The sequence below is a fragment of the Mastomys coucha genome, unplaced genomic scaffold (assembly GCF_008632895.1).
Source record: "Mastomys coucha isolate ucsf_1 unplaced genomic scaffold, UCSF_Mcou_1 pScaffold22, whole genome shotgun sequence".
In the NCBI taxonomy this organism is placed as follows: domain Eukaryota; kingdom Metazoa; phylum Chordata; class Mammalia; order Rodentia; family Muridae; genus Mastomys; species Mastomys coucha.
Window position 1 is genome coordinate 243603877 of NW_022196905.1, and position 25530 is coordinate 243629406.

The following is a 25530-nucleotide window of genomic DNA, read 5'->3' on the forward strand; positions in this document are numbered from 1 at the left end:
TCTCTCTCTCTCTCTCTCTCTCTCTCTCTCTCTCTCTCTCTCTCTCTCTCTCTGCATCCCCAGTTCTGGACTCTGGAAGAAAGTGAAGTGAAACAGAACCCTCCAAGAATCTCAGTGGTCCCCCTTCTCTCCTAGCTGTGGCTGAGAACTACCCAAGTGAGAGTGCACATTTGGGCGTGTGTACCAGGGACCTAGGCCATGACACTGCTTGCGGGTGCGGGTGTGGCTGGCAGCAGACTGTCTGCTTCCACGCAGTGTTCTGGAAGTCACAACGATAGCAAAGTGGAATACTTGAATGAAAGTTAGTGGTGGTGGTGGTATTGACGTTGGTGGTGTGTGTGTAAGTATCCCTGAGGAAGCGCGAGCAGGGTGTACACACCTGAGCGTGGAGGCTCAGAGCCCTTGGCGTGCCAATAGGTGCACAGGAGTGAATGAGATGCCAGACACAGGGTTGGGCAGACTGGCTCTTTCCCGGGCGAAGCTGGCGACTGACGGCTCCGCCTCGTGCAACTTGGGGACTTTGTTCCGGCTTCTTCGAAAGCGGATCTAGCTGTGGGGGCGGGGCGGGGGGGCACCTGCCTGGCATGGGGTGCTGAGATAGAAGTAGAGGAAAGCCCCACCCTAGCCCCGCCTTCGCACCGCCCCAAACCCGCCCCCAGGGCGCTTTATAAGCTGGGTCCAAGGGCCCGCAAAGAAATCGAGTATCCCTCCCACCCCAGGCCGGTGTTCTTCTGCACTCCGTGTCCTAGCCCGGAGTCCCCTCTCGGTGCTCCCCAACCCGGCCCCCGCCCCGCCCCAGCCCGGCCCCGAAGTCATGGAGCGCTGGCCTTGGCCGTCGGGCGGTGCCTGGCTGCTGGTGGCTGCCCGCGCGCTGCTGCAGCTGCTGCGCTCAGACCTGCGTCTGGGCCGCCCGTTGTTGGCGGCACTGGCCCTGCTGGCCGCTCTCGACTGGCTGTGCCAGCGCCTGCTGCCCCCACCGGCGGCACTCGTGGTGCTGGCCGGTGCCGGCTGGATCGCGTTGTCCCGCCTAGCGCGCCCTCTTCGCCTGCCGGTGGCCACTCGCGCGGTGCTCATCACCGGTGAGTGTGCTGAGCGCAGGGACTCCAGGCTGGAGGGCGGGACCGCACACATAGAGGGTTTCCCTTGGGCACCATCGAGGGGAACTCCGCGGCTCAGAAGTGAGAGTCCTTCTCTAGATGCAAGAAAGTGAGCCAAGTAGGAAGCTCCGGGCACCTCACCAAGTCTGGGTTAACTACCTGCGGCCGCGAGGATTATAGGTGAGAAAGTAGAGAGTGGGCAGGTGCTCAAAGGAAACGAGTGACTGAAAGAGGAGAAACTTAGTTTATGCTGAGCCCCTTCCTGAGAGACCAGGTGTGGAGCAGAGGACAGTACTTTAGGGGACTTCAGAAGACCCGAGATGGGGATAATGCCATCTCTTGAACTCTGCCTGACATCCCCCACATCACTAGAGCACAGTATCTGCTATTCTCTGGGGGCAGAGAGCTTAGATGGCAAGTTCTGCTCCTCGACCTCCTCTGGCTGGAATCCTTGGAGTTCAGAACCGCCTGAGGTCACAGCAGCTGGAGAGTAGCTGCTTCTTAGATCCAGCTACCCACTGCCAAAACTGCAGCCGTCTGCAGTCTACACCTAGCACCTCATCCTGCCTAGCCCTGGGTGCTCAGGAAAGGGGCCTCGGAGAGCTGGACTCAGGTGTCTCTGGGGCCTGCCTGAGCTTTCTTTGTCTGGAGCAGGGAATAAATCTGTCATCAGAAGGAGGGAAGAGGAGGGGGGCTGCAGACCCAGCAGGAAATGGGGAGGGGGAGGAAGGCCAGGGGGCATTGGTCCATTGCATGGGAGGAGGGGCAGCTCTATTTCTCCCCCAACCACCATGGCTTCTCAGAGATCTTGGTCCTTTCTGGGTGGTCTGCATGATAGGATAGGGCTGGGGGGATTTAGAAGGAAATCCTTGAACTGGACGTTGGAGGAAGTTGGGTGGAGACAGGTGGAATCTGAAAGGTGTCTTGGATCAGAGAAAGGGTGTGAGACAAAGGCTTAAGACAGAAATGAGTATGATTTGGGAAGGGGATAGTCAATAACCAGTCTGGCTGTAGGGGCGTGGTGCGATGTAAAGTTTCCTTGGGAGGAGACTTGAATGTCAGGTGAGAAACTAGATGGCACTAAGGTAGAGGACGGTGATACCAAGGTTACGGCTTCAGAAGAGAGGGTGGAGTTTGAGTAGGACTCAGCAGAGATGGAAGAGACTCACAGAGTGATTCAGGAGCCTGAGGAAGAAAGCTGTTGAATTCTCTTGAAGCAGGGACTAGGTTATAGGCTTTGCCCAAACATGGAACAGATCTCCTCCTGTCCTCTGCGAGCTGGTTCACCAGGTCCTACGCTACTTCAGGTTCTACTGATACAGCTGGGCAGTCCTTCCTGAGATCCTACCTCAGGTCTTTGCTACTGCTCTTACTTCCAGTCTTGAGCCTGAGCAAGAGGTGAGAAGAGGGATGCTTTCTGTGACCTGGGCTCCTTCCATCTCTGCAAAGCTCAGTGTTTGGGAGAGGATTTGCCCAGCCTACTCCCGTGTAAGCACTGGAAGTTGGCTTCTTGCTTCCCGATGCCTGAAAAGTCTGGGGTTTTCCAAGTCACCAACAAGCAGCAAGGCACTTAAGTGACCGGGTCTTTCCCCACCTGCCAAGAACACCGCACCTTATGCCTATAGAGCTGTCACTCACCCCTCCCCAAGAATGCCCAAGAACTGCTTGCCAAACCTACTCCACAAGCTCAGCCATGGAGTCATGCTTGGGCTGTGTGCCTTGGTACCTTGTGTGCATGCATATGTATATATCTTCATGCTGATGGGAGACAGGGGTCAAGCTCATGTGTGAACATGCAGGCAGATTTGCAGGAGAGCAAGAGGGTAAGGTGTGGGTGTCGGCTGGGACCTCATAGCTGAGGATCTGGGAGGCTTTTAGTGGAGTGCTGTCTGCTCCAAAAGGAAGCAGAGGCGAGTGTGCATATGTGTGCACACACACTCCCCTCCCCCAGTCAGAATTTGCTTGGGAAGGACCCCTCAACACAGACGAGCAGGCCCCAGCCACACAAAGCCCAGTTTGCAGCCCCCTGACCAGCTTTGTTCTCCTCTCAGCACAGGGGGCGGGGCTGAGATGAGGAGGGGTGCTGTTTGTCCAGGAGTGGGGAAGCTAGGCTGCTAAGCAGCTTTTCTGCACAGCAGGACCTCAGGCTGGCGGCTCCGTAGACCCTCCTCCCCCACTGGCCCACCTCATCCTCTCACTGGCCACCCACAGAGCCAGGATCCGCATGGAAACCATCAAGGAAGCAGGGGCTTATCAGTACCAGGGACCCCCACACTGGGGCCTTGCCTGGCAGTTCTTATCTCTGCATACCAAGGGCAAGAAAATGAAGCCTCCATGGGTAGTCACCGACCTCAGGTCACACTTAGTGGTGTGGGGAGGGATTCCAATGCAGGTCTGTTTTCTTCCCTTACCATGTATGGTTCCTGTCCGGAGAGGGAAGTGGTCTGGGTCTCAGCAAATATATACATACATCTGAAGTCAATGATTGGAATTCCAAGGGCAGAGTCAAGGGGGAGTTGGGAACGGGGCTCCGATTTGAGTCTGGAACAATAGTAGGAGCTACTGAGGCTGGAGAAGTGCTCAGATTGAACAGGGCCAGAATGATGACATCTGAGCTTTATTCAAAGGCCCATAGAATCCCAGGGAAGCAAAAAGCCTCAGGAACTTGTCAGCAGCAGAGTGGCACTGTCATTTTTTAAAATATCCCTCTGACTTAGGCTAGGGTAGATTCATGGGACAAGTTGGAGCCAGACTAGGTCTGTTTCTTCTAGAAAGTAGGGTTTACCAATCACACTTGATGGAACAGCTATAGGGAACCAGACAGATGACAGCTGTCACAAAACTGATGTTCAGGGCTTGGTCAGGAGGACAAACATACGACACGTATTTGTAAGGAAGAAGGGAGGCTGAGTGTCCAGGAGGCTAGATTCCACCCAGACCTTAGTGATTGTTGGCTTGTCTTGGGCTGGGAATTCACTGGCTATCCTATCCTGGCTAGGCTGTGACACTGGTTTTGGCAAGGAGACAGCTAAGAAACTGGATGCCATGGGCTTCACGGTGCTGGCCACAGTGTTGGATTTGAATAGCCCTGGTGCCCTAGAACTGCGTGCCTGCTGTTCCTCTCGCCTGAAGCTGCTGCAGATGGATCTGACCAAACCAGAGGACATCAGCCGTGTTCTGGAAATCACCAAGGCTCACACAGCCAGCACTGGTCAGCAGATGTGTCTCCGTTAGGGTGGGCAGGGCTGGATGGGTGCGAGGGAGGAAGGGATTGCATGTTTGTTGTCAGGCTGACCTGAACCTTCCCTCCTGCTTTTATGCCTCCAGGCCTGTGGGGTCTGGTTAACAACGCTGGCCTCAATATCGTAGTGGCCGATGTGGAACTATCTCCAGTGGCAACTTTCCGCAAGTGCATGGAGGTGAACTTCTTTGGTGCACTTGAGCTAACCAAGGGCCTCCTGCCACTCCTTCGTCACTCAAGGGGGCGTATTGTGACCGTTGGCAGCCCAGCAGGTAAGTGCTCTTCCACTCAAAGACAAAGCGGTAAAGGAGCTGCTATCAGATGAAGAATGATTTGGGGAATCCCAGGCCAAGACTGACCATCCCCATTCTATGCCCAGGAGACATGCCATACCCCTGCTTGGCAGCCTATGGAACCTCCAAGGCAGCTATAGCTCTGCTTATGGACACATTCGGCTGTGAACTGCTTCCCTGGGGTATCAAGGTCAGCATCATCAAGCCTGGCTGCTTCAAGACAGGTGAGGGTTCAGGTTTGGGGTGGGACACGCATGTGGCAGGGATATGCGGTCTGAGGATGTAGTATGGCTTGGTTTACAGGCATAGTTTACATTAAATAGGTTAACAGCCTTTGGCTCTTCTGGCTGCTGCCTTCTGACCTTGTCACCCCTTCCTCAGATGCAGTGACTAATGTGAACCTCTGGGAGAAGCGCAAGCAACTGCTGCTGGCCAACCTGCCTAGAGAGCTGCTACAGGCCTATGGTGAAGACTACATTGAGCACTTGCATGGGCAATTCCTGAATTCACTCAGAATGGCATTGCCTGACCTTAGCCCAGTTGTAGATGCCATCATTGATGCACTGCTGGCAGCTCAGCCTCGCAGCCGCTACTACACAGGCCGTGGCCTGGGGCTCATGTATTTCATCCACCATTACCTGCCAGAGGGCCTGCGGCGCCGCTTCCTACAGAATTTCTTCATCAATCACCTTCTGCCCCGAGCACTGAGGCCTGGCCAAGCCGGCCCTGCTCCTGCTCAGGATACACCCCAGAACCCAAACCCGTCCCCAGTGGCAGCTCTGTGAGTCACAAACCTAGGTGTTTTAGCAGGAGAGGCTTCCTGAGCCCTTGGCCCTCTCCCTTGCCCATTATAGGTCCTTCAACCTTACCCTAGAGTCTGTGTTAAGAAAAGCCCAGCCTTTATTGCTGATGCCTAGTCCAGGCCTGGGAGGTGGAAGTCTGCTAGTGAGCTTCTGGACCTCTCCTCTGCTTCATGAGCCCACACTTACCCTACCAGGCACAATGCTCTACACTGCAGCTTGGAGAACCCAGATGGATGGTTTAATGTAAGATTTTGGCTGTAGACTTTGATAGAACTCTACAGACCATTTCTGTTCTAACTTTTAGGCAGGTGGGGACCCCCTGAGAATTCTTTTGGGACCCATAATCTCAGTGCTGCAAGTCCAGAGTAAATCCCAACTGCCTCTTGACTGGCTCAAGATTTAGGTCCCCAGTTACTGGCGCCCAGCCACATGGAAGCTGCATGTTGTACTTGCCTGGTTGTTGGCATTTTTAAAATAAAGATACATTTTTATTTCCCCTAGAACAGGAGAGATACAGTGTTTGGAGGAGGTGACTGCCTGGTTGCCTGGGTGACAGGGTATGGTGATATGACAGAGACTGGGTACTTCATGGGAGATCCTGGGACTTAGGGGAGCTGAGAAGGTTCCCCAGACACTCTGTGGTTCATATCTGCTGACCTCAGGCAAATCATTTGTCCGTAGGTCTGGGTTTCTGCATATTGAGATGAAGGTAATAGCCAATTTCAGGGAGCTACAAGGCTTAGTGAAGCAGTGAGGGAGGTGTGGGACCTCTAGAGCCAAGATATAACTATTCTCTAACAACCCCCACCCTAGCCTATCTTCCTACCTGAGCTCCCAGCAGTAAGAGCCATCCTCCAGGGACTTCCCTGGCCCTGTGGCTGCTGACTGCAGGAGAGACTCATCAAGAGTACAGTGATGAACTAAGTTGAGAGTCAAGGAAAGGTACAAAGGCACAAAAGAGGGAGCAGACAGCAGGGTTTTTAAAGAGGGCAATTTTATTGTCTCAGAGGGGCAGAGCAGAGGGAGGAGGAGGAAAAGCTGCTTTCCCAATACCCCAAGAACACGTACTCTCTATTCTTCCCACAAGTCATGGTTCTGGGGATGACCTACGGACAGGAAAGGAGGCTTACACTGTCCCAGGGGTTCTCAGGTTAGGGAGGGACATGAAAGTCACACAAGTATCTTAGACATGTCAGTGGCTGTAAACATAGGGCTGGGGGCCTCTTTGCTCTGGAGGGGATCTTGGTCCATTCTTGATCAGGGGAGAAGTGCCTAACCCCTTTTTAGGCCTAAGAGCAGTCCCAGAACAGGTCATGGAAGCTGGGCATCCAACCCCAGGACAATGTGCTACATCTCACCAGGTTGGACAAATGAGCCCTGGCTTCACCACAGCACACAGACACACACAGTGCATTCGGGAACCTTAAATTAGAATGCTAGAAGATGGGGATGTAGTTGTCAATCTTGGCGCGATGGCGCTGTGCAATGCACTCAGCAATCCACACAATGTTTCGGCATTCCTGTTCCTTAAGCTTCACAAAGGCATAAAAGACACCAAAGTGGAACTGGTTCAGGAAGGCTAGCTTGTTTAGCTTCACCTGTGGACAGACATAGGTGTGATGCACAGGTGCTGTGGCCTAAGTCACAACCCTCCCTATACAGGGTAGGCTCCAAAAGACCCCGTGCTCACCTCATGTTCAAAGAATCGGTCCTCCAGGGTCTTGTCTCCAGGATTGCTACCTGCACCCTCAAAAAGCAGTTTGTACTCCTGGCCAGGAATGGGGATAAACACAGGTATGAGTGCTGAGTGCTGGGGGTGCCAACATGGCCACCTAATCTTATCAGCTGGGATACTCACCGGGTAGTAATCAGCTACATTCTTGACCTGTTCATAGTCATCAGCCCGAGCAAGCTGAGCCAAGCCCTCAGGGTAGAGTCGGCCACAGTGTGGGAAGAGCTTGGCACGGTCCTCCTTGGACAGCTCTGTGCCAAAAGAGTTGATGGTGATGATGAAAGCACGGCGGTCGGCTTCAAACTGCAGGGCCAGTGCATAGGTAAGGAGAGAGGGAAGACGAGGAGGTCATACTAGTCAGTTGGCAGAGCTCCCCATGGCAAGGCTCAGTGGGGACAAAAGGCAGGAGGTGGGGAGTCACTCACCTCTAGGATAGGACACATGGCATCAGCTGTGGTCCCACCCAACAGTGTACAGAACTTGTAGAAGGACTCCAGATAGGCCTGCAGAAGAGGACAGTATTTGCTTAGAGCAAGGATAGCAATGCTGGGAGATTTATTAAAGACCTAGTAGTCAGTTTGATCTCCCCTTTCAAAACCTTTAATGGTAGGGATGGGCCAGCTCATTCTATGCCAACTTCCCCTCTACTGAACATCTACTAATTTCAACAGTTAATCATCCAAGTAGCAGTGACTTGGTACATTCTATCTGGGTGTGACAAAACAGTTTCTGGCCCACTATCTGCTTCAGGGTACATATTCCCACCCCTTTCTGTTGTCAGGCTTAAGGCAGTCTATCTTCTCCCTGGTGCTTTGCCTTCCTTTTCTAGTCTTCAAAATTTTCCCTTCCCCAGTCTCAGGTAGGTGTCCAGGGGCTTGTGAGGGAACATTATCCTCAGGGTTCACAGAGGTCTACACTGAATCTTTTCGCCCTTCCTCGCAACAACCCACCTTGCAGAACACTACTCCTCTCACCCCCAGACAGTCCCTAGGTTTCAACAGCAGGAACCAAATTATCAGGTCAGTTCCTGCTAAAGGATGGTTATCGCCTATGTGAACACCAGCCTCACAGTCACTAACTGGGTACATGGGCTGCCAGCGGAAACAAGCAATTTTGTCGAGGCAAATTTGATCTGCTGGACATGAGGAAAGGACAGGTCAGCTAACATAGAAGGTCTTCCCCATCTCTCATTTGCAAGGTCACACAGAGGTTTCTTTCTAATACCTCTGCCCCCATCAAGGTCTTGCACACAGATTGGGGAACACTCTTGCCTGAAACTTGACTCAGACACAACCTAAGGTCCTGTATGTAGCATGATCACAGAGACTCTGGATCTGTATATTAGGAACTATTCTGAGTTGGGGATGGGGGCTGTGAAAAGCTTTTCAATTCAGGTGTGCCATCCAAACTGGCTGGGACCCATAGGATATGAACTCAAAAACAGACGAGATGTTGATTCCCAGAGCTCCACAAGACACGGTGACACTATACAAGATGAGCTCAGTAGAGAACCTGCAGTTGATCACTGAGCTCATAGGAAGCAAAAAGTTAATATTAAGTAAGCAATAAGAAAATGCTAGGGCTGGGCGGTGGTGGCGCTCGCCTTTAATCCTAGCACTGGGAGGCAGAGGCAGGAGGATTTCTGAGTTTGAGGCCAGCCTGGTCTACAGAGTGAGTTCCAGGACAGCCAGGGCTATACAGAGAAACCCTGTCTCGAAAAAAACAAATAAACAAACAAACAAAAAGCCAGGAAAGCAACAACAGAGTCCAGCACAGAGGATCAAAGCCTACAGGCAGAAATGGCTCCCACCTCCCACCTTGGTGAGACTTCACAGTCCCTCCAGGAGTCAGTCCTCTGTGGCTTTTGTGGCCAGCCAAGCTGGTTATGCTAAAAATCTTAGGGCCTAGTGGAGCCTGCAGTTCCTATCTGTGGGGGAAACTACTAGCCAGTTTAGGGTTCCATGCCCTGTTACCTACCTGTTTGCTTAGCCATGCTGTATTGATCCCCAGAGAAGCTGACCCTAGGATTAAGGTTCACACTTTCCTCTAGAGGCTGTAGCAGCAAAGAAACTGGCAAGACTCAGGTACCAAGGTCACCTCCCCAACCCCACCCTGTCCCCTGGAGTCTGTCAGCCTGTGGTTGCTGCACCAGCTGCCTACAATTCACTTGCCAGACGGCTGAGGGTCCACCTAATCTCCCATCTGTGGCCACTGGGCTGGGACATTGCCTGACAGGCAGGCAGCTTTGGCATGGGGCCCATAGTGGTGGGTCAGTTTTTATGAGCTGGTTTCTAGGCAGTCCTTGCCAGTGACTCCAGCTAAAACCAGTCAGGCCCAGAGAGGGTAAGGCTGGCAGTATAGCCACACCCTTCATCCTGTCTGGGACAAGGAATTTGTCAATAGGCCAGGTGAGTAGGTGGGAGCACTATAAGATTTTTATGCATGTGTACACACACACACACACACACACACACACATATATAATCTTACCCCTTACCAATAATCTTCCTTCCACCCTACAGTCATAAAGGGCCTTCTAGGAATATTGTGCTCTGTCAGAAGACTTTAGGCTCACAACCCAAAGTTCATGTTTTTTTCACATTTTACTTATTTTGTATGCATGTATATGCAAAGGTAAGAAGACAATTAGTGGGTATCAGTTTTCTCCTTCCACTATGTGGGTCTCAGAAATCAAACTTGTCTAGCTTGGCAGTTAAGCATCTTCATTTCCTGAGCAATGTTGTCAGCCCAAAGTTACGGTTTTCGTTTATTGTTGTTGTTGTTTGTTTTGTGACAGGGTCTCACTATGTACCCCTGGCTGTCCCCAAAACTTACTACATAGACTCAAACTCACAGAGATCTGCTTGCCTCTGCCTTCCAAGCATTGGACTGAAGAAAGTCATTATGCCTGGCTTACCTTTTCTTGAGAGACTCTTACTATGGAGACATGGCTGACCTGTAACTCACTACATATACTAAGCTAATCTTGAACTTAGCAAAAATCTTCTTGCTTGAGTTTTCCTAGCATTCTGAAGTATGCACCATCACTCCCAGCTAAAGTTCAAACTCTTTTTGTTGTTGTTGTTATAACACTTTATTCAGAGGCTTGGGGAAAGGTTGTAGAAGTGCTGTCTGCTCTGTGCAGGGCAGACCTTACAGATCTCCTGTCGTTAAGAGAAGTTCAAACTCTTGATGATGCATTCAAGGCCCTGGTGACTTGGTTCACTCAGTGCATGTATCTTCTTTTGGATCTCCTCCCCACTATCCATGTGAAACCTACACTTTCACAGCAAACCTCTTGCCATCTGGCCTGGCCCCTGCTCCTTGCCTTCCTTCTGCCTACGCTATCATAACTTCTATCATTTACCTCCAGATCCTAGATGCATGTTACACAGGCCCCACAGAAAGACTAGAAGGTCTGAGCTCAAGCTGAGCCAAATGTCCACCAGCCAGCTACAATCAGGGTAGAAGACACACACCTACAATCCCCCAGTAGAGACTGGATAGACAGATGTTCTCAGATTTAGGTCAGCAGGTCCCTTAGCCAGTGCCATCCTCAGTTTCTCTTCATGGTTTGCCTACTGCTGATCCATGTTCCTGGCTAATGTCTTCCAGGAGTCTTGGCATCACAGCTTAGAATCACACCACAAACTGAACCCAGCCTTTCTCAAATGTCCCTAACTGGTCGCTACCATTTAATCTCCACAATGACTATAAGAACTGAGGAATCCCAAGCCCACTCTCTCTCCAGAGACTAGCCAGTCTATGCCATAGTCTAGTAGGAAGCAAAAGATGAACAGAAGCTGAACATAGTGAGATACATGGCATTGGTTCATGGTCTGGGAACCTAAAAGGGTTATAAGACACTGGCTGTGCCTGGCTAGATCCTTCTCCCACATAACTAAGCACATATTACTGCCTTTGCCTAGGTGCCTGTCTTGGCTGGCAAAAGCTCATGTGGTATATGTTTGAGGGCTATGGCCTGGGTGGTGGTCCATGACATTCCTGGATGCTACATGAGTAGCTGTCCAGGAGCCAGCTCTAACAGGCCAAGTGTCAGAGCACCAGCCACTCCAGCTGATCTTATCTGAGCCTGCTGCAGACACCAGGGAATGGATAACCTGTTCTACAAAACCTTGAAACCATCCCAGGAACCCAGAAAGGACCCTGGTACAGGTACATGCTGGCCCAGCATCTCACATAAATTACTTTCTGTCACAACCCAATCAACCATTTACAAGTCAACCCCCACACACCCCCACTGTTTCCCACTGTTTCTCAAGAACACTACCTTGTAAAGCGTATTTCGGATTATCTCGATGTTCATCTCATCAAGGTCCTGCTCTGAGATGCAGTCCTGGAAAAAAGCCGCTGAGAAGGGAAGACAAGGATGCAAAGAGCAAAACAGCAGCCTAAGTGAGAGGGCTCACGTCATAAGACCCACTAAGCTAAGTACTGGAGACCCCCAATCCAGCTTGAGATACGGCCTTGGAAGTAGGAGAAGCAACTCTCTGGGCCGTGTATGCTGACCTGAGCTTTTCCTGCCTCTTTGCTCCTAAAATTGATTTATAAAGGAGGCGGCCAGCCATAACATGATCTAATCGCTGCTGGGGCAGACCCAAGTTTAGACCATGCCAAAGACAGGCTTGCATAAGAGGCCATGAGATTTCCCTTCTCCAGGGGCAGCTATCTATTTGGGGACTGAAAACAACTGCTATGTACACCCTATGAAGGTCTAGAGCCTGCACATGGGAAACTAGCCTCTTCCTCCTCCTCCTCCTCCTTTTTTTTTTAAAGATTTATTTATTTATTTCATGTACTTGGGTACACTGTCACTGTCTTCAGACACATCAGAAGAGGGCATTGGATCCCATTAAAGGTGGTTGTGAGCCACCATGTGGTTGCTGGGAATTGAGCAGTCAGTACTCTTAACTGCTGAGACATCTCTCCGGCCCCCTTCTTCTTCTTCTTTAGATAAGAATGAGCTTATGGAAAAGAGCAACCTAAGCTTGGAGTAGTTAGAAATCCACTGCAGAACTAAGAGGAGAGGTTAGGACAGAATCCCAAGGAGAGCCTGAAGACTTACCCAATGTCTCTCCTTTAAAAATGAAACTGAAGAAGCCACAAACAGCCCAGAACTAACTCAGAGTTACAGGGAGAATCAAAGGCAAACTAGGTGAGTATATATGGCTGGCACTTCTCAGCTTAGGACCTTCTGATTCAACTCTGGTGGCTTCCTGGAATAGTTCCCCAGGGTTTAGATTGTGGCTATAAAGGTACTAGCTAGCTATGATATACCTTCTCTCCAGCATTCTAGGCAGACAGGAGCCAGCACTAGTGAGGCAGGGCTAATAGGAAGCTAATCCTGACTCCCCCCCCCCCCCTTCCTTGGCCTCTGACATGGGCCTTGCATCCTACTGGACACCATCTGACCTGACCCCTGGGATCTGCTCAGTGGAGTCAAATGAAGCTTTTTTGCTTTTCTTTTCTGTCTCTAAGAAGGACTCATTATAGTCCTGGTTAGGGCCACAGTCTGCAAGACTGCTCAGGACTACAAGGGACACAAGCCCCTTGTGCTTCTCCATAAGTTCATTCAGCCCTCCTCTGAATTCTGAAAAACAATGCTATTTCCAAAGTTAGACAGTCTCAGTCTGCCCTTTGGGTTGCCCATGTGCCTAGGAAAAGCAGTGAGAAAGGAAAAAAAGTGGGATGGGAAACAATGAGAATAGGAAGCTGAGGGAAGGGCAAAGTCAGCTGCAGCAAAGTCTCCTGCTTTAGGGCTGCCCCACCTCCTACAGTTCATAAGACCCACACTGAGGCTCTGATGCTAAGACCACTGTCCAGCTACTGTTTCCACCACAGAGGCTCACCCAGGGGTGTGTCCACCAGAATGGCATTGTAGAGTTCTGCAGGTGTCTGTGCAATGTTCACCGCCTCCATCTGCTCAAAGCTGCCTAGTGGATGGCACTTGGGCACAAGTTCAGCTATTGAACGCTGGTGCAGTGTGCCTGTGATAAGCAGGATCACGTTGTCAATCATGTAGCTATAACTGTGAGAAGCAGACAACAACAGGGCAGACTGTTAGGGTAGGGGGCTTGGAAGGCCTAACCCCCAACTTTGCTCACATCCTTGCTCACACAACTCCTAAGAGTAAGTGCTGGCTTGTGGATGCTATAGATAGGCTCCAGACGGACTATCCTTCCCCACCCAGATTCCTGCCACCACCACCACCATTAACCCCAATCCCCAATAACAGGAACATCAGATAAAAACAGCTTCTCCTTTAACAGGATGGTAGATTCATGCCCCATAAATGACTGGAACACAAGTAAATAGCCTATAGTGTGAACAGTGTTCCAATAGTACACAGAAACTATGGGCACATGCAGGTGAAGCACATAACCCATCCCAGGGGCAGGTGTGGTCAGGAGCTTGACAGATAAAAGGACTGGGAGATGAAAGTGTGTTCTAGAAAGAGGGAACAGTATGCAAAGGCCTGGGGGCACACACTGAGTGAGAATGGATTGATCTGAGGAACTGAGTATTGTCAAGACTGGCAGAGGGAAAGGGAGGGCACAGCTGTAGGCAAGGCAGTGCTGTCAGCAGAAGGCTGCCTGGAGACTGAGCTCAAGTCAGGCAGAGGGTTCCAACTTCACCTCAAATACTATGGAGCCATGAGTGGGATGAAAATAAGAAACCACAGTATAATTAGAGCCACTCTGGCTTCATAGGAGTTGGGAGTCCAGAGGAAAGGAGAAAGACTATGCAATAGGCTAGGGAAAGGGCCCAAGAAGGGCCAGAGAAGAGTCATAAAGGTCCCTTCTAGAATAAAGGACAGGGTCAGACAGACTGCATAGCCCCATTGTGAAAAAAAAAAAAATCACTACTCCTTAGAGCCAGTTCAAGCAATTACTCAAGAGGGCCTGAATGAGATCCAGAGGTGGGTCTGATTCAAGTCAGTTCTAGGTTAGGCTTGCCCTGCAAGAGCCCTGCTCTGTGCACCATGGACAGCAGAGGGGGCTGTGGAGCTGGGGAGGGTGGGGCTGCCTAGTTAAGACTTGGCAACAACTAAGACAACTTGTCTTTAACTGAAAAGCAGAGCCACAGAGGAACTGGGCCAGAAAGTTTTGTGTACTCACCTATGGGGATAGGGTAATGGAGGAAGGGAAGAGATAAAGAAGAGGAGAGGACCCCGATGGTCTCAACTATTACCCATCCTGTTATAAGTAGTAAACTATGAGTATAAAGGAGGTGGAGAATGTCCTTCCATTCTTGGAATATCCTTCCAAGGCTGGGCCTTGGAAGGGTAAGGACTAAAGATGGAGGCTACTGTCAATCAGGCCCTGACATAGTTCTTGTTCTGTTTCTGGGAAGTCCAGAGCTAGGCTCTATCCCTGTAATAAATCTTGAGTACCTAGGGCTGAGACTGTACCAAGAAAAGGCCTTGATAGGAGGTGGGGCTCAGTACCAAAGGAATAAAATGAAAAAGGTGGTGGCCCAGAGTACCAGTCACTGTGGTACTCCTATAAGGCCCTCAAAATACCCAAGTCCTGTCTCAGCCCAGCCCATACTCCTTGTGCTTGATGAACACAGCTCTCACTCAATTCAATGCCATTACAATCTCTGGTCTCCTGGGCCTGGGGCTAGCTAGGCAGCTGACCTCTTTCCATACCCAATCTAGATGGGTCATTATAGGATATACACTAAGAGTCAGGCCTCCCCTTCCAAAACCAAGGGTCTCAAGCAAGATCCATTTATAATTGCAAGCCAAGAGGCACATATGGCCAGCCTCTTATCCTTGACCCCATAGAACTGACAGTTAACTTGCACCCAATCCAGCCATACTAAAACCAATGTCTTCCCAACACAGCCACTACAGAGACCCCACCTCAGAGATAAGAATGCCTTTTTTCCTTTTTATCCCCTTTGGATATGCTGAAGAACAACAGCACATCTCTTAAACTTATTCAAGTGATCCTATGTGGTCTTAGTGCCAAAACAGATAAAACACCTATGGCTACCTTTGGCCAAAGCCTTATTTTTTAGTTCTAAACTCCCACCTCTGTCTTCTCAGAGAGACCCCACAAACCCATTTCCTTAAACTTATCCCTCCCCTTGTGCCCACAACCCAGGGTCTCTGTTTATCTGTTTAGGCTGGGACAAGACTGGACTAAGACATCAAAGAAGGTATCTAAGTACTTCTGAGGGTCCTGGTCCAGTCTAGGAAGAAAGCCCTGTAGGGAAATGCTGCCACCTGACTTCGTTGCTATACCTCTAGTGAGTAGAGGAGACTAGCTGTGGTTAATGGTTCAGCTCTGACATTGTATGCAGAAGCCAGTAGTAGCTCTCCCCTCCCTTCTAGCTTCCCCAAACCTCTCCTTGCTATAAGCCTTAGCTGAGTACAGAGAAAAATGCTGGGCCAAGTTAGGGCCACTCACAATCACAGCACTCAGCCCCTTCTAACTCCTCCTTCTACTCAGGCCAGGCCAGCCTCTATCCTGTGCCAGGCTGAGCACTTCCCTCCCCCTGGGCCAACTCTAAGATTGCTTCAGTGGAGGCCCCTGCTTTCCCTTCCTGCACAGCAAGGCTCAGAATCCTCTTTCCTGGGAGATGGAAGGCAGGACAGGGCTGGCAGAGATTAGGTAAGACTCAGCCATATGCCTTCCTACCTTCAGCAAGCAGGAAACCTTCCTCCACTCTGTCTGGTCTTCAAAAATTGCCTCCCTGCCCCCAGAAAACTGCTTTGCCATGTCTCCCTTCATTTGGCCTCAAAAGAGAGAATAAAGTTCCAGCTGGTCAGCATCTCCCTCCAGAGGAAGACAGCTGGAGAGTGGATGGCCAGCTGCCCACCAGGCCAAAGAGGCCCTTTTGGAGGGGCGGGGGTAGAGCAGTCTATAATCCTCTGCCCTAAGGCCCTCCCTTGCCCTGTGCCTCCAAATATCTTAGACTGGGAGAAGTTTTAGGCTACAGTTTAGGAAGCTACTTCCTTCAAGAAACCTTTAGAGTCCCTAGCCAACCCTGTCCCTCTACTGTGCCCTTTGGTGCCATCTGCTGGAGCAACATGGCTTTTCTGCATTTGGGTTGGGAGGCTGTGTAGAACCAGGTCTTGTGCCAACTGGCCTACCTGCAGCCCCCACCAAGGAGCCTCATTTGTTGCTAGTGACATTATCTGTACTAAACTACATCTAGGTCCAAGGAGCCTCACTCAGGGCTGAAAATGAACAGAAGTTTATGCTATGACCTTATTTATTTAGCACATTACCCCTTAAGCCTCAAGTTCCCCTTTGCAACCAGAATGAATGAGATGTAATCCACAGAAGAGTTAGTGGGCCTCTGACTATCTCCTCATTAAAATCCTGACTCTCCTCCAAGGCCCAGTTGGGTTATTCCATTTGATTTGAGCCTTTGGGGTCCTGAAGGATCCCTCACAGTGGTGCTTTTTCCTAAGCCAGAAAGAACAGAGTCAGCTCCCTTTCCATCCTAAAGAGCAATAAGGAAACAACCCACAGCAGTTCTAGAGCCTTAGTTAGCAGAGACCTGTAGTCCACCTCTACAAATCAGCTTATTGGGAACAGTCAGGATAAGAAGGTCTGGGGAAACCCAATGACCACTTTAGGACAAAGAAGGACCAAAGTGGGGGCAACATGTCCTTAAGAGGATAAGAGAGGCTTTGGGGGACCCACCAGACACTTGAGGTCATGCCCTAGGACGAAGCTTCCTTCCAGGTGTCCACTTCCACTGATAGCAATTCTCCTAGATAGTACAGGTTAGCCGCACAATTTCTGCCAGCGGACACGTAGGCTACAGGGAGTAGTTATACACCAGGGATGGCCCCTGCTAGAGACCTGCTTCATTTAAAAACAATGGCATTTAGGAGCCACCTGAAGATATCCCAGAGACCAAGATGACCCTTCTACAAACAACTTTCCCAACTTCTCTTCCAAAGTTAGGGCTTTCTCCTGTGAGAAAATACCATGGAATGGGCCAAATATAAGTATCCTCCATGGATAAAGAACCCAGAATACAGGCTCTATCCCAAGTTACAGGGCGGGTTAGGCCTGATAACAGCCCTCAGTTTAGCAGCATTTTAAATGTGTTAGGATTGTGGTGTTGGGCTAGGTCACCTAAAACTACATGTTGACAGTCTACTTCATACAGACTGCCTGCTCTATGGCACACAACTACCTCTGCTTTTACTGTCTGCTCCTTCAGCACCACTATTCCTCTTGGTCTATGTAGTTCACTCCTAGCACGGCTCTGGACTCAGCCAAAGTTTTTCAGTCTAGATTCCCGCCCCTAGTTCTTTCCCTCAAAAACCTTTCTTCTCAACTAAGTAGTCATTCCTTAGGGAGAGCAGTCACGAGTCCCCAGCCTGAAGGAGCCCCACCCCAGCCCCAGTATAGGGTTCAAATGAAAGCTTCACTCAACTCTTTCTAAAATTCTATTCACACTTGAATGATCTGATAGGGCACTGGAAGAGAAAAAGCAGCTAAAGAGATAGGAGATAAATTTAATCAGATATCATGAGAGAAGAAACTGTTGAGGGCTGGATACAACCAATGTCTAATCCTAGAGACCTGCTGGGCAGTGGTGTCGTATGCCTTTAATCCCAGCATTTGGGAGGCAGAGGCAGGCGGATTTCTGAGTTCGAGACCAGCCTGGTCTATTGAGTGAGTTCCAGGACAGCCAAGGCTACACAGAGAAACCCTGTCTCAAAAAAAACAAAAAACAAAAAAACAAAAAAAACAAAAACAAAAACAAAAAACCAAACAAACAAACAAACAAAAATCCTAGAGACCTTGGCCACATGAAGGCCAAGAGTGATGATAGCCAAGGCCTTGTTGTGGAGTGATAAAACTGGGAAGTGACTGCAGGCTTGAGTGATAGAGGAGGTGAGAGAAAAGATGAGGAATGTGAAAAATGGGCCCCATAAAATGAGTTTTAAGGGTGATTAATGATGTTAGAGATGTAGGTGTGGTACTAGAAGCACTTAAAAGGGAAGGTGACAACACAGAAGTAAAGAGGAGTGGCCACTCAGGGTCCAGGTAAGGGTGAGAAGATTCAAAATGCTGGGTAGAAGGATCTCAGGGAAAGGAAGGTAGAATGGACTCAGGGCGGGATGCAGATGCAATGTTGGAAGGTGTACTTGCTTCTGATGACTTTGTAGAGGAGTAGGTGGTGCACAGAGATGAAGAGGCTGCAGGCAGGAGAGGAATGATGTTTAGAATGGGGAGGTTATCCTATTCATGATGGGAGCTGCAGGATGCTGAGTAGGAACAGCAAGAAGTTGCTGGGCAGAAACAAGCTGAGGCTGAGTAGGTGAACATGTATGTCTATTAGTAGGAAAGACATTCCCTCACACATACCCTGTCGATTGCTGGCTTCCCCAGATCTGCTCCCAGAAGTGGAGGCTCTGGGATTCCTCCAGGACTCGGGCGCTGCCAGTAGGGTGGGACCATGAGTCGGGAAGCCAAGAGAGTTACAGATGTTGGCAGAAGAGATCTCAAATGATAGACCAGAAAACTTCAGCTACAGGGGTAGGGAAATGAAGACAGAAGGGATAGCAAGAAAGGAAACAAGGCCTGATGCCCTGTTGAATCTAGACCCCATGTCCTACAAGGGATTCAAAGTGGGTTGGAAGAGTCTGAAGGCTGTGGGTGGAGGATAGTTGCCTGGCTCAGCGATGTCAAAAGTGGAGTAGTTCAAGGTGGTGACACAGCAATCATCAGTTGGAGGTAGGGTGGTGGTGGTGGTGGGGTAGAATGTGGAGAACAGAGGAGGAGGCATTGCAGATGAAGGGGTCAAGGACAAGTAGCCATAGGTTCAGACTGGTCAACATGTGACATCCTGCAGACTGGTCAACATGTGACATCCTGAGTGGTGGTAGAAAGGCTATAAGCCACGATCACCCATGACTGGAAGAGGCCAGGAAGTGGCAGATTCAGAAAGTTTGCCACAGGATAACACTTGGCTGCTTTAAGCACACTTGGTGCTTAGAGCCAACTTCCAGCAAAGAGCTGGCGGCTGCTCTGTCTCAGTCACTCTCAGAGTCCTCTCCAATTTCAGAGCCTGGCAGGCTGACACTGAAACAGGCCAGGGTAGATGCACAGGCAGGTGGACAAGTTGGCAGTAAGATGGATAACATCTACTCTCTGACCACTGGCATGGGGTCAAGCTTCCTCTAGCCAGCCTAGCTGGCAAGACCAGAACATTAACCAGGAAGCTGGAGAAGCCTTGTGCAAACAAGCTGAAGGTGAAGGCTGAGCTATGGCAATAAATTTAGTTTCCTGGTATGTCCTTGGCTCTGGCTGTGGGGTAGGGGATACACAGGCCCAGGCTAGGGGTTAGGTGACAGATGGTAGAATGATGTGTGACATACCCCCCTCAAAGCATCAGTATGTAATATACTCTTATCTGCCCTGTCCCACTAGGTCCATGTTGGCATACCTTGATGAGGATTAAGACAGTTTGAGCATGAACCCATGTAGGATTCTGCAGCGAAGAGGTACCCGGAGGAAAAGATCTATAGCCTGGAGAATGCTTGCTTTCCAACTTATAGGAGTACTCTGCACCTTTCAGGTGTCACGGCCTGTTATAACTGAGGTTGGAGCCCTCTCCCTAAATACCCCATTTGAGTAGATGAATTTTGTGCAAGTGGCTGGTTTTGGCTGAGAGGAGAAGATGGGCCAGACAGCCACATACAACCATGTCTAAGAAGAAACAAGTGATGTGTCTGGTCCTAAACAAGAGGCTAGGGAAAGGGAAAAACAAGACATTCAGAAGAATGTGGGGATACATCTCCTAACAACATACACTGTACAGCACACTCAGAGGCTAGCCAATGATCATACTTCTGCTCACTACTTTCATGAGGCAGCCACCTGGGCTGAAGCCATTATTTGTCTGCCAGGCTCTGACTCATCACTTCTAGGTCATTCCTTCAGAGCTAATTTCTCTACCTTTTAGGGTTCCAGACATACAGGACTAATTGAAGTAGCCTGTTCTAGCCCTCAAGTCCAAGGTCTTCCCTGTTTAGCTCCTCTAAGAGCTTGGTATATAGCTTCTCTAAGAGTTCCACCCAAGGGTCACACAATGGGGAAGCCTGCAGCAACCAAGGGTTATTAATAAACAACCTACCTACCTTAGCTCCTGTTAAGAACAGCAAAGCATTCAGCCTCCCCCAACTCAAGCCCATTCCCTGTCTTTCTGACCTGTCAGAGCACATGAAGAATAGCCCTCAGCTGTTGGGATAATCTTTTTGTACACTGTGTGAAAGTGTGTCTCTGTCCTTCCTCAAATGCCTCTTCTGATTGGTTTAATAGAGAACTGAACAGCCTATAGCAAGGCAGAAGAGGACAGGTGGGACATCTGGGAGAGATGGGAACTCTGGGAAAGAATCAGATGTGGATGAGATTCACCAGCCAGACATGGAAGGAGCAGGTGCTGGGACTGAAGGAAAGAGGTAATGGGCCACATGGCAGAAAGTAGATTAGAATAAATGGACTATTAAGTTATATGAGGTAGTTGAGAACAAGCCTAGATATCAAGCCTAATCATTCATAAACAATAGTAAATCTCCATGTCATTATTTGAGTGCTAGTAGGTTGAGACAGTCCAGTGATGCTCAGCCTAGGTAGGGGCAGAAGGACTGTATGGCCCATCCCAAGCTCTCCAGAGTTCTGTCTACCCCCAGACCTTGACTCTACCATGAGGGGAGTAGGGGAAACCTAATGAGTGTTTAATGTAGGTGCTGTAGAATAAGTGAATAGCGGAGCTCCAATTCTCCCAGCTTTTGCAACTTTATCATCTCCACAACAATGAGAGACAGGAAAAGAAACTGGTAACATCACTTTAAAGGTTGTAACCTAGAGTGCAGAGTTGTTGAATGACCAATCTAGTTATACCACTTAAGAAGACTTTAAAGACATTCTCTAACAACAGCTGGCCTGACAGAGCTGCCATCTGGTCACCTGATAGAAGCACAATAACTGCTGTCCTAAGCCATTCTGGTGCCAACTTCTGCAGGCATAGAACTACCTTGCCCAGCGCTATGGGTTCACTCACGTAATGAAGTCCAGGAAGCTGGCAAGTGGCTCATAGGCATGGTTTCTCATGTGGCGGAACTCTACTACCATCTTCTCCTTGAGCTTGTCATCGATGACTGACACCGTCAGAGGTGATGCTTCATTGGCCAGGAAGTTGCCATAATCTGTACTCTGCAGGTGCAGTTTCAAGTCTGAAACGCAAGGGTAGATGGTAAGGGTTAGGCTTTCTGAACCTTACCCATTGCCCTAAGTTTCCATCCTTAGCCAATTCTAAGCCCAGCTCCTCCCATGAAAAGTGTATCCTGCTGCCACCTGACTTCATCTCCTTAATGGCTCAGTGTCAATTGAGCCATTAGCTAGGCTAAGGCCCAGATGATCCAGACCCTAGGAATAGAAGTCAGCATTCTAGGCCCCAGAGTACAAATGCAAGTAGAATAATTGTACACCAAAATGATGAGGTTGGGAAACCTCAAAATAAGGTATCATTTATAATCTGTAGACTTTGAGATCCTGACTTGGAAGAGAATATAACAAGTACTCTCCAGCACATTAGAATTGGAAGAGCAAAATATTCAGACATGAGGCACATTAAAAAAAGAAATTCTGACAGGCAATGGTGGTACACACAGGTGTATCTGGGAGTTCAAGGCCATCCTGGTCTACAGAGTGAGTTCTAGGACAGCCAGAGCTGCATAGAGAAGCCCTGTCTCAAAAAGCCAAACTAAACCAAACCAAACAAACAAACAAAAAGGAAGAAAGGAAGGGAAGGAGGAAGGAAGAAAAGAAAAGAAATATCCAAAGCTGCTGGAAGTAGATGAGAGAAACAGCACAAAGATATGGTTGAGCAGAAAAGGCCTCACTGGGTTGGACTGCAGCAAAGTGTGGGGCCTAGAAAGCATGAAGGAAAAGAAGGGGCCTGAAGGATGTGTAGCCTGGGACTGGATTCCCCTTAACAGTAGCTGGAAGTAGACAAACTAATACTAAGAATTCTCTTCAATTTTTAGAGACATATAGAATATGTGACTATGAGTTTGGTTTTGGTGTTTAACTCCTTACCTATCCTTACTTATAATTTAGTTTGCTGCCATTATCTATATTGGGAGCAAACATATCTGAAAAGACAGCATCCCTCCAGAAGGTTCCTCTCATGGAACCCAGAGCTATGAGTATGTGTCTCTAAAAATTGAATGACTCACCCTTGCCTCTAATCCATTCCTCACAGGAGCCAGTGATTATTTTATTTTTGCAGTACTGAGAACTGAAGTTAGGGCTTCATATATGCTAGGCTATATTGTATCACTGAGGTATATTTTATTATTTTTACTTTTTTATATGTTCGTGTGCACATGTATGTATATGTATTTTTGTAGAGGTCAGAGGAAAATCTTAGATATCATTTTTCGGCTCTTCCTTTTGTTTAGACAGGGTTGTTCACTGGCCTGGAACCTGACCAAGTAGGCTAGACAAGCTGGCCAGTAACCTTATAGGGATCCAACTGTCCTGCCTCCCATCTCACCATTGCTGGTATAAAAATACATGCCAGCATACCCAGCTTTTTACAGATTCTGGGAATCTGAACTAGGGAGCCATCAACCTAGTTCATTCATTCATTCATTCAAGATCTCCCTATACAGCTTGGCTGGCCTTGAACTCACAGAGATCTCCCTGACTCTGCCCCTCAAGTGTAGGATTAAAAGTATGTGCCACCATGCCCGGCCTCTTTGAAACATGGTCTTGTTATGTAGCACAGGCTGGCTTGGAACTCACTCTGTAGATCAGGCTGGCCTCAAACTTTTCAATCCTCTTGCCTCAGCCTTTCAAGTGCTGCTACTGAGGTCACAGGCACTAACCACCACCATCAGCATTGACACTTCTTAAAAAGTTACATATATATGTATGTGAAGGTGGGTGTGAGCATGCATGCACTCACACATTTTCCCCAACATGCAGTGTCACTGTGTGCCTATGGAGATCAGAGGACTCCTGCAGAAATCTGTTCCCTCCTTCCACCATATGAGCTCCAGGTACTACACTCAGGCTTGGTGGCAAGTGCCTTTGCCTATTGAGAGTAGTCTTCTTAAAACACAAGAAGATTGGGAGGCAGAGGCAGGCGGATTTCTGAGTTCAAGGCTGGCCTGGTCTATGGAGTGAGTTCCAGGACAGCCAGGGTTATACAGAGAAACCCTGTCTCACCGCCCCCCCAAAAAAACCCACAAGAAGAATTATTTGTGCTCTAAAAATTACTGTAGAATAAATGAAAAAATAGGAAAAGATAAGTGATGATTGCTAGAAAATTACTCCTGGGTTATTAGTGTAGGATTCCCCAGGTGTTCTTGAGGCCCAGAGGGTCACACAGCTGGAGATGCTCAGAGAGAATGAAAGGTGCAACAGGTAACTCGTCCACAGACTTCAGGCACCTTTCTGATGCCCTTCATACTCTATCACATGAAGAATGCCTCAACAGTGTGTGACATTGAGTCATACACCTTCAATCCCAGTACTCAGAAGGCAAAAGCAGAAGGATGTCTGTGAGTTCAAGACCAGCCAGTTCTACACAGGCAGTTCCAGGCCAACCAGGGCAACATAACTAGATCTTGTCTCAACCCAAACAAATGAACAACCACCATAATAAAGAATGTTCAACTTGCAGTCAAGTATGCAAAAGGAGATGGAAGAGCACATGTTGCTGAATGTGGGGAGCGTGTATAAAAGTGCTGGAATAGACACTTTCTACCTATAGACCCGGGGGGAGGGGGGCTGGTGATAAACAGAATTTATGTCCTCCTAGGCACTAATAGGGTGCACCTTAGCTTGAGGAGGATCCAATGCATTCATGTCAACTTGGCCATTTAAATCTACTTCTCTCCCATGGCCACCCTAAAGATGATAAAAAAAGAGAAGGCAAATAAGTTAAGAGAAGCCACCTGGCTTTTAGTGATATGTGCACATCTCTTCCAATGTCTCTACCCCAGGGCATTCACAATCACTCTGCTAAGGGGTTCTGTTCTTTCTTATTCTCCCAATCTGGCTACTTTGAGAGTAAGGCATGGGTAACAGGAGGTATTCAACTCAGAAATGCTTGGGTTATTGTAGTAATTCAGATGGGTTTTGCAGGAAAAACAATCTAATTCTATTGATGGCTATTGCCATAACAGTCTATGCCTCCATTTCTACCTCCACATTGTAATAACCTTGAGACTAGGCAAGTGCACAATCTTTTTAAAAGAAACATGGAGGAGAGGTTTTAGGTCAGTGGGCAGAAAGCTTACCTAGCATATATGAACCCTGGGTTCACACCTATAATACCAACATTTGGGAGCAGAAGTAGTTCAATTGTTCAAGGCCAACTTAGGCTATAAGACCCTGTCTTGATAAAGAAAAGAAAAATAGAAATAAGGAGTGGGGTGGGGTACAGACAAGACAATACTTATATCTTAGAATACTTTTCTAGTAGTTTCTTATAGCACACAGCCATGCTGCTTCATAAGTCTGCCAGCTTTTCTGAATTACTCTGAGAAGCATAACTTTTCCTTTTCTTCTCCCTTATTTAAGCATATTTTTCTTAACATACTGGGCTTCACTCCTATAATGCCCCTTTCCCACCATGGAACTCTGTATGCTGCCACATGGCTGACCTCCACAATGGTTTAACTCAAACTGCATGGCTGTTTTTCCTTTTCCATTCTCCTCCTCCAGGCAGCTACTGAGATTTACAACTTGCTTGCCCTGGGGTTTTTCTTTGAAACTCTAATAAAATTGTCCCCTTAAATAAACTTTGGCTTTGCTTGACTTTCAAAAAATAAAAAAGAAAAAAGAAAGATTATTAATGCCTCTGAAATGGTCTTTGTGGGTATGAAACAAATATGAGCTATCCCACCTAATAAGTACTGAAATGAAGCAGACTTCATTTGCCATGTCACATTCATGCCTTGATTTACATATTTGTATCTACCAGTAAACATATTGCCACTGGAGCCTGAGGACCAACATGATGAACAAGGGATTCTGGTCCAGGGCCACCAAGTTCCCAAACATTTACTACAAGAAGTTCTAGACATGACAGCAGTCAGGCCAAAAATGTTCATTTATCCACGCAGCCATAGCAACCAGCCTAAAATTCTCTTTAGGCCAAAAGACTTCCTCTTCAGCTCCCTAGAAACCAAAACAGAGGCACAGGAAGGCTCCAGGGTAAAACTCAGTCCTCTGACTGGAGTGCCTCCTGTCACTGGCCCCATCAGTTCCTAGGGTAGCAAGCCTACTACCCCTACTCAATTCCCCTGATCCTTCACTCCCAAAGCATTGAGGATTCAGGCCTCTGC

The 25530-nt window shown here is 48.7% G+C and overlaps 2 protein-coding genes across 2 annotated transcripts in view; one reads left to right on the forward strand and one right to left on the reverse strand.

Annotated features, from left to right (window-relative positions):
* The first annotated feature begins 698 nt into the window (after positions 1-698).
* Positions 699-5934, forward strand: Hsd11b2 (hydroxysteroid 11-beta dehydrogenase 2). The gene is made up of 5 exons (XM_031341192.1): positions 699-1079; positions 4096-4308; positions 4425-4610; positions 4718-4855; positions 5013-5934. The coding sequence occupies exons 1-5, from the start codon at positions 815-817 to the stop codon at positions 5414-5416; spliced, it is 1206 nt and encodes a 401-aa protein (XP_031197052.1). The 5' UTR covers positions 699-814; the 3' UTR covers positions 5417-5934.
* Positions 5935-6408: 474 nt separating this feature from the next.
* Atp6v0d1 (ATPase H+ transporting V0 subunit d1) overlaps positions 6409-25530 on the reverse strand; it is a 46106-nt gene continuing 26984 nt past the window's right edge. The window contains exons 2-8 of the mRNA XM_031341193.1: positions 21231-21402; positions 13037-13215; positions 11458-11537; positions 7592-7669; positions 7293-7469; positions 7125-7202; positions 6409-7032 (exon numbers count right to left, since the gene is read on the reverse strand). Of these exons, the coding sequence (XP_031197053.1) occupies positions 6871-7032; positions 7125-7202; positions 7293-7469; positions 7592-7669; positions 11458-11537; positions 13037-13215; positions 21231-21402 (926 nt within the window). The 3' untranslated portion in view covers positions 6409-6870. The remainder of the gene's footprint in view (positions 7033-7124; positions 7203-7292; positions 7470-7591; positions 7670-11457; positions 11538-13036; positions 13216-21230; positions 21403-25530) is intronic.